The 17,695-nt window shown below is 39.4% G+C and overlaps 1 protein-coding gene across 1 annotated transcript in view; it reads left to right on the plus strand.

Moving 5' to 3' along the window:
* The window catches only part of LOC136864059 (solute carrier family 25 member 35), a 100,969-nt gene that overhangs the window by 71,108 nt on the left and 12,166 nt on the right, over nucleotides 1-17,695 (plus strand). Inside the window, exon 3 of the mRNA XM_068226147.1 lies at nucleotides 5,486-5,600. Coding sequence (XP_068082248.1) covers nucleotides 5,486-5,600 — 115 coding nt within the window. The remainder of the gene's footprint in view (nucleotides 1-5,485; nucleotides 5,601-17,695) is intronic.

Below are 17,695 nucleotides of genomic sequence, written 5' to 3' on the forward strand. Positions count from 1 at the left end.
TTTAAGAAAGTGTTTTCAAATGTAAATTTTAAAATCAGTTTTGTTGACAGCTATTTGATTTAATGCAAAAGTTTTGTATAGAGTCATGGATGCTGTAAAATATTAGAATAAAAAATTGTCAGCCCCCTGAGGAAAAGTGAGGATGGAAATTGAACAAATGATCAAACTCATTATACTGGTAGCATGGAATGGAAGAGACTACTGCTTGGTACTTACAGGCTTTAGTACTCGCTTGTGTTCACTGCTTTCTGTAGTAGCCATCAAGCTGGTCTCCTATTTGTCTTGTGTTTATGGATTAGTAATGGCAGTTCACCGCTTGTCATACCTTTATTTTAGGGAGTTCTGGTGTCCTGGTGTGGTAAAGTCAACTATAAATATTACTTTTCTTTGCAACAGAATTAATTGAAATTTGGATTTTCAACAATTTTAATAATTCAATCTCCTGGTACCTATATTTTGGATGTCAAATATAAGATATACATTACCTTGATCAAAAGTATCCTCAGTTTTATATGTATACTATCTTATGCTAACTAATTATAGCCGTTGTTTCAGAATGGTTTTAGAAGTACATTTTAATTTAGGATTTCCTTTGTTTATAATATTGACTCATACATTGTTTTTTATTTAAGAATGAATGTAAATCTCTTTTTACATTTTGATTGGTATATTCCTGAGTTAAATTATATTATGGTACAATTTTATACATATAATACTATTCTGAGAGGATAGACTTCTAATTGACAGGTGGATCCTTAAAACCATAACACAGTTGTAGCTTCATAGACATCGTTGTTGGTCTGCAAGTTTGTGATTGATTCTTATGTAAAATCCAAACCACATTGTGCTACAGCCATGGTGGGCCATGGCCTATCAAGCAGCCGCTACTCAGCCCGAAAGCCTGCAGGTTACGGGGTAACATGGAGTCAGCGTGACAAATCCCCTTTGCTGTTATTCTAGGCTTTCTAGACTGGGGCCGCTATCACACCATCAGATAGCTCCTCAATTACTCTCACGTATTCTGAATGCACTTTGAACCAGCCCTCAGATCCGGGCAAAACCGCTGATCTGGCCAGGAATCAAACCCAGAGCCTCTGGATAAGAGGCAGGCACACTACGTCTAGGTCGCGCTGCCAGCAGATTTCTTATGTACCTGCAGTTTATTTAACAAACCATGTTATTGTGATTGTGTCTTTTATGTAGGCCTACTACTCTTACTTTCTTCAGAGTCCTGGGCACCTTGATGAAACTTTAGCTTAGATACTTTTATCTTATATGAAGAACTTATGGTTATACTACGGTGAAATACCACAGACTGTGTTACTTATATTTTACTCCAATTTTCAGTAAAAAGCTCCCAGTAGCGAAAGAGTTAATATTATTTGCAAAAGTGGCAGAATGATAAAATATAGATTCTTCAATTTTTGCATAGTCATCACCAGGTTCTGCTCTTCAAAATCAAGCGCAGGTATGTTTCATCTCCCAAACATATATACATGTAATTTCCTCATGGTTGATATTCCACTAAACTATGATTTTCATTTAACACAGGGCCAGCTCGAGGGGGTTAGGGTGCCAGCACCCTGGGTAGCAGGTTTTAGGAGTGACAAAATCTTCACGTGAACAATAAATACATGATTTTTCATGGATGAATTAAACCTGACAGCTGAAGTTTTGTATGATGTAGATATGTAAAATTCGATAGAATTGTAAGGAGCCTCATGGGGGACACATGGATTTGACAGTGCTGCCAACTTCTCCATCATAAGTAATAATTTGCTGTTTACTTGTCCTTCTTGTACGAGTGAGGTTGCCCAGCAAACTGGCTATGCCAAGATTTTTTTTACTGATTACGGATTTTTTTTTTTTTGTGGAAGGATGGTAAATAAGCTCCGTTGTCATAAAGCAGCAGGAATAGATGAAAATAGACCTGAAATGTTGAAGTATAGCGTGAAGGCAGGGATGAAATGGCTTCATAGAGTAGTAAGATTAGCATGAAGTGTTGGTAAGGTACCTTTAGATTGGACAAAAGCAGTAATTGCACCTATCTATAAGCAAGGGAACAGGAGGGATTGCAACAACTATCGAGGTGTCTCATTGATTAGTATACCAGGCAAAGTATTCACTGGCATCTTGGAAGGGAGGGTGCGATCAGTGGTTGAGAGGAAGATGAAATCCAGTGTGGTTTCAGACCACAGAGGGGCTGTCAGGATCAGATTTTCAGTATGCGCCAGGTAATTGGAAAATGCTACGAGAGGAATGTTTTATAGAGAGAACGCATATTACAGCGTACCGAGGGAAAAGATGTTCACCATACTGGGGGACTATGGGATCAAGGGTAGATTGCTAAAATTAATCAAAGGCATTTATGTTGACAATTGGCTGCAGTGAGAATTGATGTTGGAATGAGTTCTTGGTTCAGGGTACTTACAGGAGTTAGACAAGGCTATAATCTTTCACCGTTGTTGTTCGTAGTTTACATGAATTATCTGCTGAAAGGTATAAAGTGGCAGGGAGGGATTCAGTTAGATGGAAATGTAGTAAGCAGTCTGGTCTATGCTGACGACTTGGTCTTAATGGCATATTGTGCCAAAAGCCTGCAGTCTGAAGTGACTGTAATGCCGTCTTGGAACTTGAAAATGGTTGCAATGAGTATGATATGAAAATTAGCCTTTCGAAGACTAAATTGATGTCAGTAGGTAATAAATCCAACAGAACTGAATGTCAGATTGGTGATACAAAGCTGGAACAGGTAGATAATTTTAAGTGCTTAGGGTGTGTGTTCTCCCAGGATGGCAATATAGTAAGAGAGATTGAATCAAGGTGCAGTAAAGCTAATGCAGTGAGCTCACAGTCCTGATCAACAATATTCTGTAAGAAGGAAGTCAGCTTCCGGATGAAATTATCTTTACATCGGCTTGTTTCAGGCCAACTTTGCTTTACGGGAGCGAAAGCTGGGTGATATTCATAAGTTAGAAGTAACAGACATGAAAGTAGCACAAATGTTTGCTGGTACAAACAGGTGGGAACAATGACAGGAGGGTACTCAGAATGAGGAGATAAAGGATAAGTTAGGAATGAACTCGATGGATGAAGCTGAACACATAAACTGGCTTTGTTGATGCGGTTATTTGAGGCAAATGGAGGAGGGTAGTTTACCTAGGAGAATAATGGACTGTGTTATGGAGGGTAAGAGAAGTAGAGGGAGACCAAGACAGCATTACAGTCACTTCAGAAGGTTTTATTTTAGAGTTATGTTTTATATGTTTTTTAAGAACTGGTTTTGCTTTATTATTAAATACATATCTGAATAAATACTTTTAGATCAGGAGCAATTTAATATGCACCGTCATTCAGGCTGAATACTTAACATACACATTTATTTGGCAAGTACATTTGGAACTGGAATTTCCTGTGTCTTTGTTGATTAGATTTTTGATGTAGTGATATTTCTTGCTTCTTTGAATTGTAGTGCAATAGAAAATCCGGCCACACTGTACCTACAGTGATGTGAACTTCCTAGTTTACTTTGCTGGAAGTTATGTGAGTTATTTGGTATCTTGTCACTCAAATGTCTTTATAGATTGCGTGAGTTATGAAGTTACGATACTAAAGAAATTATTGGTACTTTTATCATGTTAAGTCAGTTATACATAAGAATTATTAATTAATTAATTAATTAATTAATTAATTAATTTATTTATTTATTTATTTATTTCGAAGTTAGGGCTCACAGTTCTCTCTTACACTTAACCACTCACGTGTACTTTCAGCCTGTAATATCCAGCGATTGGTGGTTAATTTTGTGAAAGTGCTTTCTGATTGTGGCTTGATATGTTTTCATTAGGCTATATTATGAATGTAAATATAAATGTCTGACTCCTTGGCTGAATGGTCAGCATACTGCCCTTCGGTTCAGAGGGTTCCAGGTTCGATTCCCGGCCGGGTTGGAGGTTTTAATCGCTTCTGATTAATTCTTCTCACTTGGGGATTGGATGTTTGTGTATATCCCAACATTCTCCTCTCCATATTCAGAAAACATAACACACTACTGACCACCACAGAAACACGCAGTAGTGATTATATCCCTCCATATAGGGTTGGCATCAGGAAGGGAAGGGCTTCTGGCCATAAAACAGGGCCAAATCCACCTGTGCGATGCAATTAGAAGTGGTAGAAACAGAAGTAGTAAGAATGTAAATTTAAACGCTTGTGACCTCTAACAGTAGGAAATGCCTTCCAGGCATTCAGTATAGGAAGAAGAGAACATAGATAAAAAATGTAATTTTCATTACATAAATTTCTTCAGCCTCAAGGACTTGACTTATTTGACTTATTTCCTTTAATTCCTAGATGGAACATAGGGCCTCGATGAAATTTCTCCAGCTTGTTCTATCTACTGCCAATGCTTTCACCTCTCTGTATGTCTTTTTGACTCCAGCTATCTCCCTGTCGATGGTTTTCTTCCAGATAATCCTCGGTCTGCCTTACCTGTGACTACCTTGCAGATTCCAGCTTAATGTCTGCCTTGTGGTACAGTCTTGTGGTCTTCTCAGAGTGCAGCCAAATCCACCTCCATTTTCTTCTCATTATCTATTGCTATATGGGACTTCGACTTGTGGCCTCCCAAAGGTCTTTGTTTGAGATGGTCCTTGGCTACCATATTCTCATATTGTACCTCAAGCAACAATTTATAAAATTCTGTAACCTTGTGGTAATGACTCTGGTCATTTTCCAGGTCTCACTTCCATGCATTAAAACAAATTTAACATTTGAATTGATTATTCTTAGCTTCATTATTATGTGAATGTGAGGGGATCTCCATATTGTTCGTAACTGTGCAAAAACTCCTTTGGCTTTATTTATATTGTAGATGCAGACTTTAGCGTTAGTGATATTATTGGTGTTTTAAAGAGATGCTTATTTTATGATAATTTGGTTTTTAAATAATTTTAAGTGTTTTAGTTGTTTGACAAATCTGATATTTTAATTGTAGTTTATGTAGAAGATTGAATATTTATAATTTATTTGTTTGGCAAATCTAATATTTTCATTTTAAATTAATTAGTATAAGGAATTTTCAAATATTTTATATAGATTATTTTTTAAAAATTCAATAATAAATATTTTGAGGTTGTTGTGTTGTTTGAGTCATCAGTCCATAGACTGGTTTGATGCAGCTCGAGGTACCAGTAGTGATATATCAAGTCCCATAAGTGTTTGGTGGTTTGATTGGCCGCTGAAGAAGAGAACGATTAAGGTCCTTGAAACATGTACGGCATTTAGTGATGTAAATAAACAAATTTTAATAGTATTGACAAGGCAGAATTATTTATTTAACAGTGTTTCTCATTAGTGGATACCTTTTGCATCTCATTGATCATTTACTTTACAGGTATTTTTGCAGTATCTTATTGTAAGAAATATTTCTTGAATGTATTTCCTATTTAACAAGAAACTCACTCCATTTCTTCATGTTTTTCAGGTCTTTCAAGAGAAACCTTTGTTGAATACATTTGTGTCCAGCATGGTAGGAGGCATAGTCATATCAGTATGTATGACACCATTTGATGTTGTCATGACTAGACTCTATAACCAAGGTATGATGAAATTATTTCATAGTATTTTCTCTAGATTTACATTACCATATATTAGCAATATCATCATCCTCCTTTCCCCTTATCCAGCTCCTGCTGGGTTGGGCATTAATGGCACTTCTCCACCTTCCTCTCTCCTTCCGTGATTCCTCTTCCATCATTTTGTCCAAGTCCAGGTTTCAGTCAGTCAGTCAGTCGGTCAGCTAGCCAGTCAATCAGTCAGTCAGTCCTGATCTGCATTTAGGGCAGTCGCCCAGGTGGCAGATTCCCTATCTGTTGTTTTCCTACCTAGCCTTTTCTTAAATGATTTCAAGGAAGTTGGAAATTTATTGAACATCTCCATTGGTAAGTTATTCCAATCCATAACTCCCCTTCCTATAAATTAATATTTGAATTCCAACTTTATCTTCATATTGTGATCTTTCCTACTTTTAAAGACACCACTCAAACTTATTCGTCTACTAATGTCATTCCATGCAATCTCTCTGCTGACAGCTCTAAACATACCACTTAGTCGAGCAGCTCATCTTCTTTCTCCCAGTTCTTCCCAGCCCAAACTTTGCAACATTTTTATAACACTACTCTTTTGTCGGAAATCACCCAGAACAAATCGAGCTGCTTTTCTTTGGATTTTTTCCAGTTCTTGAATCAGGTAATCCTGGTGAGAGTCCCATACACTGGAACCATACTCTAGTTGGGGTCTTACCAGAGACTTATATGCCCTCTCCTTTACATCCTTACTACAACCCCTGAACATCCTCATAACCATGTGCAGAGATCTGTACCCTTTATTTACTATCCCATTTATGTGATTTCCCCAATGAAGATCTTTCCTTATATTAACACCTAGATACTTACAATGATCCCAAAAGGAACTTTCACCCCATCAATGCAGTAATTAAAACTGAGAGGGTTTTTCCTATTTGTGAAACTCGCAACCTGATTTTCAACCCCGTTTATTATCATACCATTGCCTACTGTCCATCTCACAACATTATCAAGGTCACGTTGCAGTTGCTCACAATCTTGTAACTTATTTATTACTCTATACAGAATAACATCATCCACAAAAAGCCTAACCTCTGATTCTACTTCTTTACTGGTATCATTTTTATATAACCACCCATTCAGTCACTCATTGTTGCACTCTAATGAATCGATCCACCTTGTTCTGGGTATCCCTCTCCCTCTCTTTCCCTCAAACTTCATCCCCATCATTTGTTTTGGTATTCATTTCTCCTCCCTTCTCTTCAAATGTCCAAACCATCTTCGTTTGCTCCTGTCAATTCTCTCATTTAAGCTTTTCATTCCGAACTTCTTTCTCACATCTTCATTCTCTGTCTCTTTCCTTGTCTTTCCTATCATACTTCTTAGGTAATAATTCATTTCGCTGGCTTGAATTCTACTCTCCTTCCTACTTGTCATTTTCCAGGTCTCAGTTGTGTTAGTCAAGATGGGTGCATAATACCTTTTGTTCATTATCACTTTACATTTCCTTGGTACTTCCTTTTTCCATACAGAGTTTCTAACACACTGGTAGACTGTATTACCCTGTTGCACCCTCTTGCTAATCTCCATGTCCAGCCTTGTATTCTGCATTAATTCACTCCGTAGGTATTCGGGACTCTCAACAATTGCAAGGCTTTGACCACCAATTTTCCCTGGTCTTTCTCCTCTTGATATCACCAAGGTCTTTCTTTTCTCTGCGCTGATTTTCATTCCATACTTTTAAATTTTCTCATTCATCACATCAAGTTCTTCTCCTTCTTCTTTGCTGTTCATTCCCCAAACCACAATATCTTCTGCAAAAATAGTGATAACTTTATCTCCCTATTCCCATATATTTGCTTTATCTCCTTTTAATTTTGTCCGTAACTGTTAGAAACAAAATAATTGACAGCACACTCCCCTGTCTTAGTCCAGTTTCATCTCTAAACCATTCAGTCTTTCCACTGGAGTCTGTACACTGCTGACACATAGTATTGCTTCATTATTTGTTATTGATAAACTTCAGTAACAAAATAATGTACTTACATTGCCAACTACTGTTGAAAAATTATGGGATCACCCCCTTTCCTTCTTAGGAATACTGTTTCTATTTCATTTCCGTGTTGGCTACAGTTACAGCATGAAGAACCTAGTGCAATTTTTGTGTGGAAGTTATAAGCAAAAGTTAAGCGAGTTGGAAGTCACAGTTGTTCTCCTTTGTGAAAGGACTCAGTACAAGTTATAAAGAAGAGAGTTTATCTTGCCAGGAAATAGCGAGGAGAAGTGTGAAATCACCTACTGTGTTAAACAGTTTCCTGAAGTTAAGGAAAAGGATGGGGAAAACAGAGGTCACTTAGAAGACCACAAAATCTGACAAAAAAAAAATAACAAAGTTATTAGGAAGCTTAATGTTGGTGGAACAACACTGGGAAGACTCTTGCAAGGTCCCACTGTTGGTTTACACAAGTCTACATTAGCAACCTTTTGAAATACAAGGAGAAAAAAGCAGTCTCGTATGACTAAAAAGCAGTGGCGGTACTCCACTACGTAATTTTCATAACTCCCTTGTCAATCTCGAAGCTCTATCCGTAATATACTCTTACTGGCTTTTAATGCATGTGAGCTGCGCAAGGTATGTGGCTGGATACTCGTCTGGAATGAACTCCCTTGAGAGGCGATCTCTCCGTCCGTACTTAGGCGAAGCGAGTGGCGAAGTGTGGGGGGGATATCGGCCAGCACTAAGGCAAGACCAGGATATCGCAGAAACGGATATCTGTACTTTATGCATGCGCAATATGCCACTCTTTCAAGTGTCTCGCAAGTCGTTTTGTTGGGTTGTGTGCCTGCTATCTGTTGCCCTCACGAGAATTTAACTAGGCAACAGAGAATAGTTCACGTAACTAGTGCTAGTGTTGAAAAGCATCATTACTACCAAAAGTCACATTAAACTGCCAAATTCCAATTGATAGCTTGTCCCAAATACACTGACTGACAGAGCAAATGCAACACCAAGGAGGAGTGGTTCGAAAGGGATGAAAGTTGGGGAAAAAACAGAGACGGCACGGACGAATAATTGATGTTTATTTCAAACCGATATGCAGGTTACACAATGCGCACGGCATCGACTCAGTAGGATGTAGGACCACCGCGAGCGGCGATGCACGCAGAAACACGTCAAGGTACAGAGTCAATAAGAGTGCGGATGGTGTCCTGAGGGATGGTTCTCCATTCTCTGTCAACCATTTGCCACAGTTGGTCGTCCGTACGAGGCTGGGGCAGAGTTTGCAAACGGCGTCCAATGAGATCCCACACGTGTTCGATTGGTGAGAGATCCGGAGAGTACGCTGGCCACGGAAGCATCTGTACACCTCGTAGAGCCTGTTGGGAGATGCAAGCAGTGTGTGGGCGGGCATTATCCTGCTGAAACAGAGCATTGGGCAGCCCCTGAAGGTACGGGAGTGCCACCGGCCGCAGCACATGCTGCACATAGCGGTGGGCACTTAACGTGCCTTGAATACGCACTAGAGGTGACGTGGAATCATACGCAATAGCGCCCCAAACCATGATGCCGCGTTGTCTAGCGGTAGGGCGCTCCACAGTTACTGCCGGATTTGACCTTTCTCCACGCCGACGCCACACTCGTCTGCGGTGACTATCACTGACAGAACAGAAGCGTGACTCATCGGAGAACACGACGTTCCGCCATTCCCTCATCCAAGTCGCTCTAGCCCGGCACCATGCCAGGCGTGCACGTCTATGCTGTGGAGTCAATGGTAGTCTTCTGAGTGGACACCGGGAGTGCAGGCCTCCTTCAACCAATCGACGGGAAATTGTTCTGGTCGATATTGGAACAGCCAGGGTGTCTTGCACATGCTGAAGAATGGTGGTTGACGTGGCGTGCGGGGCTGCCACCGCTTGGCAGCGGATGCGCCGATCCTCGCGTGCTGACGTCACTCGGGCTGCGCCTGGACCCCTCGCACGTGCCACATGTCCCTGCGCCAACCATCTTCGCCACAGGCGCTGCACCGTGGACACATCCCTATGGGTATCGGCTGCGATTTGACGAAGCGACCAACCTGCCCTTCTCAGCCCGATCACCATACCCCTCGTAAAGTCGTCTGTCTGCTGGAAATGCCTCCGTTGACGGCGGCCTGGCATTCTTAGCTATACACGTGTCCTGTGGCACACGACAACACGTTCTACAATGACTGTCGGCTGAGAAATCACGGTACGAAGTGGGCCATTCGCCAACGCCGTGTCCCATTTATCGTTCGCTACGCGCGCAGCACAGCGGCGCATTTCACATCATGCGCATACCTCAGTGACGTCAGTCTACCCTGCAATTGGCATAAAGTTCTGACCACTCCTTCTTGGTGTTGCATTTGCTCTGTCAGTCAGGGTATATCAATACTTACTAAACATCTATTCATTTGCCTTCTTTGGAATAATTACTTTTTGGAGAGAAACATAACTTAAAAATCATTGAGGCAAAGAATAGCGGCAAGGTTATACCAATGAAAACTTGTTAATATAATTATTACTATTCCCATGGCGACATCGGAAGCAGAAAGGTGCTTCTCTACCCTGAAGAGAATAAAGACTTTCTAGCGCAGCACAATGACCGAGGATAGACTTAATGCTATTGATATGTTGTCAATTGAAAAGGACTTTGTTCTAGACTCTGAGGACTTCAATGAAGCAGTTATAGATAAATTTGCGTCTTTCGAGGAGCGCAGGATGGATATTTTGTATAAGCTGTCTGTGTAGGGTAAGCTGATTGTGAAACATTTCTTATTTTGCATGTGGTAAATTTCGGCATGTAGGCCTACCGTATTGTCTGCTTCTCTTGTATTTGATCACATTTCTAAAACTTCTGTCATCTTATTTTAGGAGGTTACGGCCCACGATGGATGAGGTGCTGGGAGAGAGGAGGAGAAGAGAGGTTGTGGGGGGGCAATTTTTTCTTCTTTTGAACCCCCAGTGGTGAAAGTCACGCGCCGCCACTGGTAAAAAGTAAGGAGAACAGAGATAAGTTGGCTAGAGAGCATGTGACTTGGAAGAAAGAATGGAACTGGGTGATCTTTTGTGAGGAAAAGAAATTCAGTTTTGATAGTCCTGATGGTTGGTCATACTACTGGCGTGACCTTAAGAAAGAAGAGCAGATATTTTCTAAGGGACGACAATTGGGGGGGGGGATCTCTAATGGTATAGAGTGGTTTCGATTATCAAGGAAAATCAAATCTTTCTTCCCCTCAGTCTGGATGAAAGCCACAGACTATCAGAAACTGCTTGAAGGCTATCTTTTGCAAGATACAGATGATATTGGCACAGAGTCCTTGGTAATCCTACAAGAACAAAGCATCAATCCTTGATGTCAAGTTCTCCAAGAAATTATTTCAGTGCAAAGGTGTTAATGTAATGGTGTGGTTTGTCATTTCTCCAAGCTTTAACCCTATTGAAAACATGTAGGGAATCCTTTGCAGGACTGTATATAAAGGAGGGAAGCACTATGATAATGTAAAAGAACTGAAGACATCTGTAATTTCTGCATGAAGAAAGATTAACATTGCTGTGTTACAGAACATTGTGGAGGGTATGACTGACCATGTGTTTCAAATAGTGAAACTCTGTTAAGAAGTTTTTCAAGGGACGGCAAAAAAAAATAAAAACTTCTTAAGCAGGAAACTTCTTAAAAGGGGTAATGCCCAAAAACTTATTCTGTACTTTGAAAAACATGTGAAACGCACAGCCAACAGATTTCCTTGTTTGTGAACAATACCGATATAGGCCGATATATAAGAGCTGCTAACAGAAAGCCACAATATAAAAATTCAATTATCATGACAATATTTTTATAGATAAAGTAAAATAATTGAACATACCCTATTATAAATATATTTGATAAAAGAAGGGAACATATTAAGTTATATAAAAACATTGCAAGGTTTGCTTATTTTAGCAGGCAGAACCATTTCCTTCCACGCTTCCCTTTCTTCCGCACTTACACTCTCTGCTTTGCAACAAATTGTTTTGTAAACGATGCCGGCTCGATTTTTAAAGTGGTCCAGCCACCTGTTCGACGCGGTAAAAGGTACCCTTAATTTGCATGCGGCTTTCTCCTGCACAATAATCCCACTGAAAGGTATGTTTAAACTTCGCTGCTCTTTAAACCATATTAGCAGAGCTTGTTCTATTTCATCGTACTTTTCAGATTTAACTTCCTTACAATTTGCTGAAGTATTCCCAGCAGAAGCAGAGATCTCTTCTTTCTTCACTATAATACCGTTCAAAGTAGACGGCGGCATCCCCAGCTCCTTTGCCAAAGCAACACGGGAAAGTGTAGATGACTCCACTTTACTTATAATCTCCACTTTGTCTTTTATTGTTAGTGCCTTTCGCTTGATCTCTTTCCTCTGAGTTCCGCTCATTTTCACTTAAAACGTTTGTACGTTGATATTACAAGTATAACTAACTTCACCGACTCCTATTCATACTAATTACGATGCTACACTATGCTTGGCAATCCGTAGCTTAGGCTTACAAGACGCAAAGACAAGACGTGTACTGCAGTTTGTTAGCATGTGCTTTCTATCTTCCTCACACCCCTGACACCTGCTTCAAGGATAACGGCAGCAAATGGGAAATCTAGCAACTTATTCTTAGAGATTCTTAGAACCTAGGCCTAAATCGCCCCTGCATTCCTACTGGTTGTCACGGCAATGGGCGTAGTTTCTGGCTGTTTCACAAGTACCGCATGGCCAAGCCAGTATTGAGTTTATTTTCCCGCTTCAATCCTCTTCATGCTATAGGTAATGAAAAAAAGAAACACAGGTTCGAAGTTGCAGAAATGAGTGCATGGAAAAGTATCTGGGATATTACGTGGGAGCGATAAAGGCGCAGTACCAACGCTAGCACATCTAAACTTAAACAGTTTCTTTCCCTGAGAGAATTTTATTTCATGTCTCCTCATCCTTGTACTACGTTCTAATAATGCGATGTAATAATTACAAGTGACACGATAATACAATGTTTAGCTCGTATAAAGGTAAAATTAAAAATAATTTTCAATTTTATACCAACATGTGGTATTGCAATGCCTCTGTGTGCCTCCCACCAACACTCAGTTGGCTATCAACTTCGTAAACGATTGGGATCTTTCGGCTGGCTGTGGCGGCATGTGTATCAGCTGGCTGCTGGCAAGTAGGCTGTTTCCTGCGTAGAGTCGGGAAGTTGTTTTTATTCACCTCACTAATAATGGACACAGAAAATCTTATCAGTTTAGTTCAAAAACATAATTTCCTCTACAGCAAGACCCATAAGTATTATTGCAACAACAGTGTAAGAGAGAATGCCTGGAAGGAAATAAGCAAGGGAATGAAAAATCAAACAGGTTAGAATATTCAATTTTGTGGTAGATTAACAGTAATGTTGTGGACAAATACACTTTACCGTTTTTAATTAATGTTTAGGCCACCTCGATTAATTACTTCACCCTGTTGCGGCCTGCAAATTACTGCATTAGTTTTATCAAACCATCCATTGCATGCTTTATGTTTCCCATGTAGAATCCCGTTCGATTCTATTCCGCTAGATGGAACGGTGGAGTGGAAATTTCGACTGAAGGGTTCGATTCGATTCCACAAGGTGAGAGCAAGAGAGTGAGCATCTGCTGTCTGTGTTGTCATAGTATGACATCATATGGCCTTGGCAGACCCGCACATGTTCCATGACACCAGACACATACCGCGAGTGCGCGAACGGTCTAACACAGGGTGCAACTTGCGCGGAGACTGGAGGGTTCTAACCATGGGCTGCTTTGAGCGGACATTTTCTATCTCGAGGGGCTCTAAAATCTGAACTGTTTAACCGGGAAATATATTTACAACAGAACACTTTAAAAGGGAAAAATATACATATATCTTAATGCAACTGATCAAGGGACCAAGAATATCACACTTCTTAGGCGGGAAAACTTCTTATGCGGGAACTTCTTAACCGAGTTTCACTGGAGCTGTGGGGGAAAAAAAAAAAAAACACACCATCATTTATAGGACATTAAGATGATCCTACCATGTTGCTGCAGTTGTTGGCATATATATAATCCTTTATTTAGGAAAATGACCCTCACTGGGTTTGTCATAAGACACAGTATTTTACAATTTTTTTGTTTTATGTAAATATATTCTGTTATTGGAGTTTAACAAATAATGTGACATGTCTTATAAATGTTGTGTGTTCCTGTTTACATTGTATAACCAGTTTCATGCTAGGATGGTTTACTACACCAGTACAACACAAAAAAATTGTGGTCTTATCAATATGCAACACACTGTATTAGGATTAATCGTTGTGGAAATTATGTTGACCTGGTTACCATATTTGATTTGCTTCTCTTAGCAGTTTGATTACTATCTAAGGATGAGTGTTGCAATTTATGTCTGTCTTGGATTTATTGAATATGACCTGGGACAGATCTCGGATCTGTAAGGCTAATCAGTCTTCTTCTTTTTTTAGCATTGGTATTATGCTATAAATGCTACTGAAAAAATACTTGCTTGTAACATTCATAAGTTCTTTGAAATTTGATTTTTTGTATCAATGTATATCATATTTACCCACGTAATTTTGCGTTCGCATAGTTTTTGCACCTCCAGTTTTGATGAATGATGATTAGGATTTTAATTTTGCCCACATTATTTTTGTTGTCGCAAACCGTAGACTACTCTGCATCTTAGCTCGAGCGCTGAAGGCAATGAAGTTACCGTTTGATGTCACCGCCTGCTGTACTCTAGTCTGACCTTGAGTGAAACTGTGTTCCAATCCCTGTGCCTGGAGTTATACCTTAGCCTGCGCTTTGTGATAAGTAGTTCTGTTTTTAGAGTACATTAAGCTTGTGAAAGGCTTGCGGGTAGCTACCGCAGATACATGCTGTAATTTATTCTGTGTAGTAGTGTGTTAAAAAACAGCATCACAAGTTTCCATAAGTAGGTAGCAGACAGGAAAGTGTCTTTTTTAGTGTGTTAAGTGCCGGTGTTACAGCTCATCAGTTAACATGGGGTAATATAACAACTATACAGCCGAATTTAAACTAAAAGTAATAAAATATGCCGAGGAGAATAGCAACCATGCTGCAGAGCGAAAATTTTCCATCTCGGAGGCACATGTTCGCTACTGGAGAAAGAAGGAGGAGGCTCTACGTAATGCTAAGAACAGTACGTGATCCTTCAGAGGTCCAAATCATGGAAAATATCCTGAGATAGATAGTGAGCTCTTAATGTACTTCGAAGAATTAAGAAATAATTGAATTGGGGTAGCGAATGAACTGCTTCAATTTCATGCACGTGAAATTGCAGCACAGAGAAATATACCCAGAGTGGATTTCAAAGCAAGTCATGGCTGGCTACACAGATGGATGAGGCGAAATAATATTGTACTATGAAGAAGAACATCTCTGTGTCGAAAGCTGCCTAGTGCTCACATGGGAAAAATGACTGAATTTCATCGCTATTTAATTAGACTGCAGGAACACAATTTGTATTTATTGTCACAAACTGGCATTGCAGACCAAAAGCTGATGTTTTTTAGAATGCTAAGGAATATAACATTGCAAGAGAAGTGTATTAATAAAGACATCAAGCATGGAAAAACAACACTGCACTGTCATGCTTGCAATGACCGCAGATGGAAGAATACTTCCACCATATGTTGTCTTTAAGAAAAAGACAATGCCAAAATATAATTTTCCACATGGGATACATGTACATGTGCAAGAAAAGGGCTGGATGGACAGCGGTCTAATGAAAGACTGGGTAAAAACTGCCTGGAAAAGCTGCCCTGGTACTCTACTTCACCTACCATCCATGTTAGTAGTTGACAGCTTTAGGAGACATCTCAGGCAAGAAGTCAAGGACACTCTTCTTGAAGTTAGAAGACATAGTAGTAATTCTGGGTGGACTGACATCCATTCTATAACCTCTAGATGTGTCAATTAACAAATCTTTTAAGTATCATACCTGGTATTTTCATACAGAATGGATGGCAGCAGGCAGGTACACATTCACTCCATGTGAGATTCGGCGTCCTTCTTTAGAATTAATGTGCCAGTGGATAATAGGAAGCTGGAATTTAATTCCATGTGAAATGGTTACAAAAAGCTTCAGGAAAATGAGAATATCCAACTCGCTGGATGGTCTCAAAGATGACGACTTATGGAACAACAGAGAATCACACTACTCTGTATGTGACAACTCCTCATTAGCTGACAGCAAAGATGAATTGTCGAAGTTTACCAGTAAGTTTGATCAGCGCTCTTTTTATTACCAGCATATGACTTGCATTTTGTAACGTTAACGCTAATGCATGTACTACCATATTACCTACATTATCATTACAGATTTGTAGGCCGTTCCGTTTCAGCGTACAATAGTGTGAAGCAAACTACGCTAATTTTTTCACCTGGTCACCTACTTGAAGCAGGTGTTAAAAAGCTGTAGACCTGCCTCTAAACTAAAGTCATATAAATTTGAGAACTTGCTTGTTGATATTTCCCTTGCATATGGTATAATATTGCAGCAATGGAAAATGGAGAGCCTACCGTAAATATGTACAAATGGCACGCAATGTCGCGATAAAAATGATTTTATTAATGTTTATCTAATCTGTAAGTAAGTTTTCGTAGTTGATACAAAATGGTATTTTCACTGCTTCTTAGTGATTTAATTGATTTTATTTTAAATTTTAGTGTACCTTCATCTCTTCGAGAAAAAGTCTGGTATAATTTACGCAGCTTGATTTTAGAACAAAAAATTTGGTCAAAAAAGTGCAAAAATTATGCGGGTAAATATGGTAGTTGATGAAGATTTTAGTTGTTACACCTCTCTTTTCGTACCTGGTAATTTTATGACTACATTTCTTCCTGAAGCCATTTCTTTCCTATTATCAGCTGGTTCCTATGGCAAAAAAAAAAAAAGAAGTGAAAAATCAACACTTATTACTTCATCTTGATTCTTACTGCCATATCCACTGGGCCACATGACCTTCCATATCGAAGAACAAATGCATTTAAGGCAATGAAGAACAAATTTCAAACTTAGTCACTATTGCTTTCTAGTTCTGTCAACCCAACCATTATGTCTGTAGACACTCTCAGCAGAGATTACCTGCAATTCAGAATATGAAGCATATTGAGGAAGAATCTTCAGGTTAGAATGGTGGCTTCATCAGCATATGATATACTAGGTCAAGTGGAGCAATATAGCTGTAAAAACTGCCTCCTAATGTGTGGAATCTTTGTGGACCTCAACAATGATGTGTACAGTAAAGTCATGGACACTTGTAAGAAGAATTTTAATTTTGATCTGCTGTGCAGTTCCTGATACGAGAACTGAGCCATTCTTGTACAGAAAAATCTGCATCTACCTTTGTATGTTTTTGTAATAAAATATTTCTTGTCACTCTTCAGTATAGGCACAGTTGTCCAGTATAATAAACCTGTGAAGTTTTATGTTGTTTTGAGCATGACTAGCAACATTTAGGGCAATTTCTTGCAAATGTTATCATCTAAACTTGTTCTAGCATAAAAGTCCACTCTTGTATTGGCAAAAAGTAGATTCACCTCTGTTTTAACTAGCCAATATACTGTGTGAGTTGGCTAAGCTGTTTGGGTCAAGTAGCTGTGATTTTGAGAGATAGTGGGTCTAAACCCCACCATTGGCAGCCCTGAAGATGGTTTTTCATGGTTTTCCATTTTCACACCAAGCAAATGCTGGGGCTATACCTCAATCAAGACTATGGATGCTTCCTTCCTGGTCCTAGCACTTTCTTATCCCGTCGTTGCCAAAAGACCTGAGTTGGTGTGACATTAAAATGCTAGTGAAAACAATAACTAGCCCATAAATCTCCATGAAAATGTGCTCCCTCCTTTCAATTGTACTTGTATTTAGGGACTGTTACTTTTTGTGGTAAGGAGTTTCAACCACTGTCACTGAAATGGGTAGTCACAGAGAACAGCAGCTGATGCCGTTACGTCTCGGAAATGACAGTAATAATTGTTACATTCCACCACTTACTTTTCTTACTAAAAGCCTTTATTTAACCACTTTATCAATAAA

This window comes from Anabrus simplex, chromosome 2 (assembly GCF_040414725.1).
Source record: "Anabrus simplex isolate iqAnaSimp1 chromosome 2, ASM4041472v1, whole genome shotgun sequence".
Lineage (NCBI taxonomy): Eukaryota > Metazoa > Arthropoda > Insecta > Orthoptera > Tettigoniidae > Anabrus > Anabrus simplex.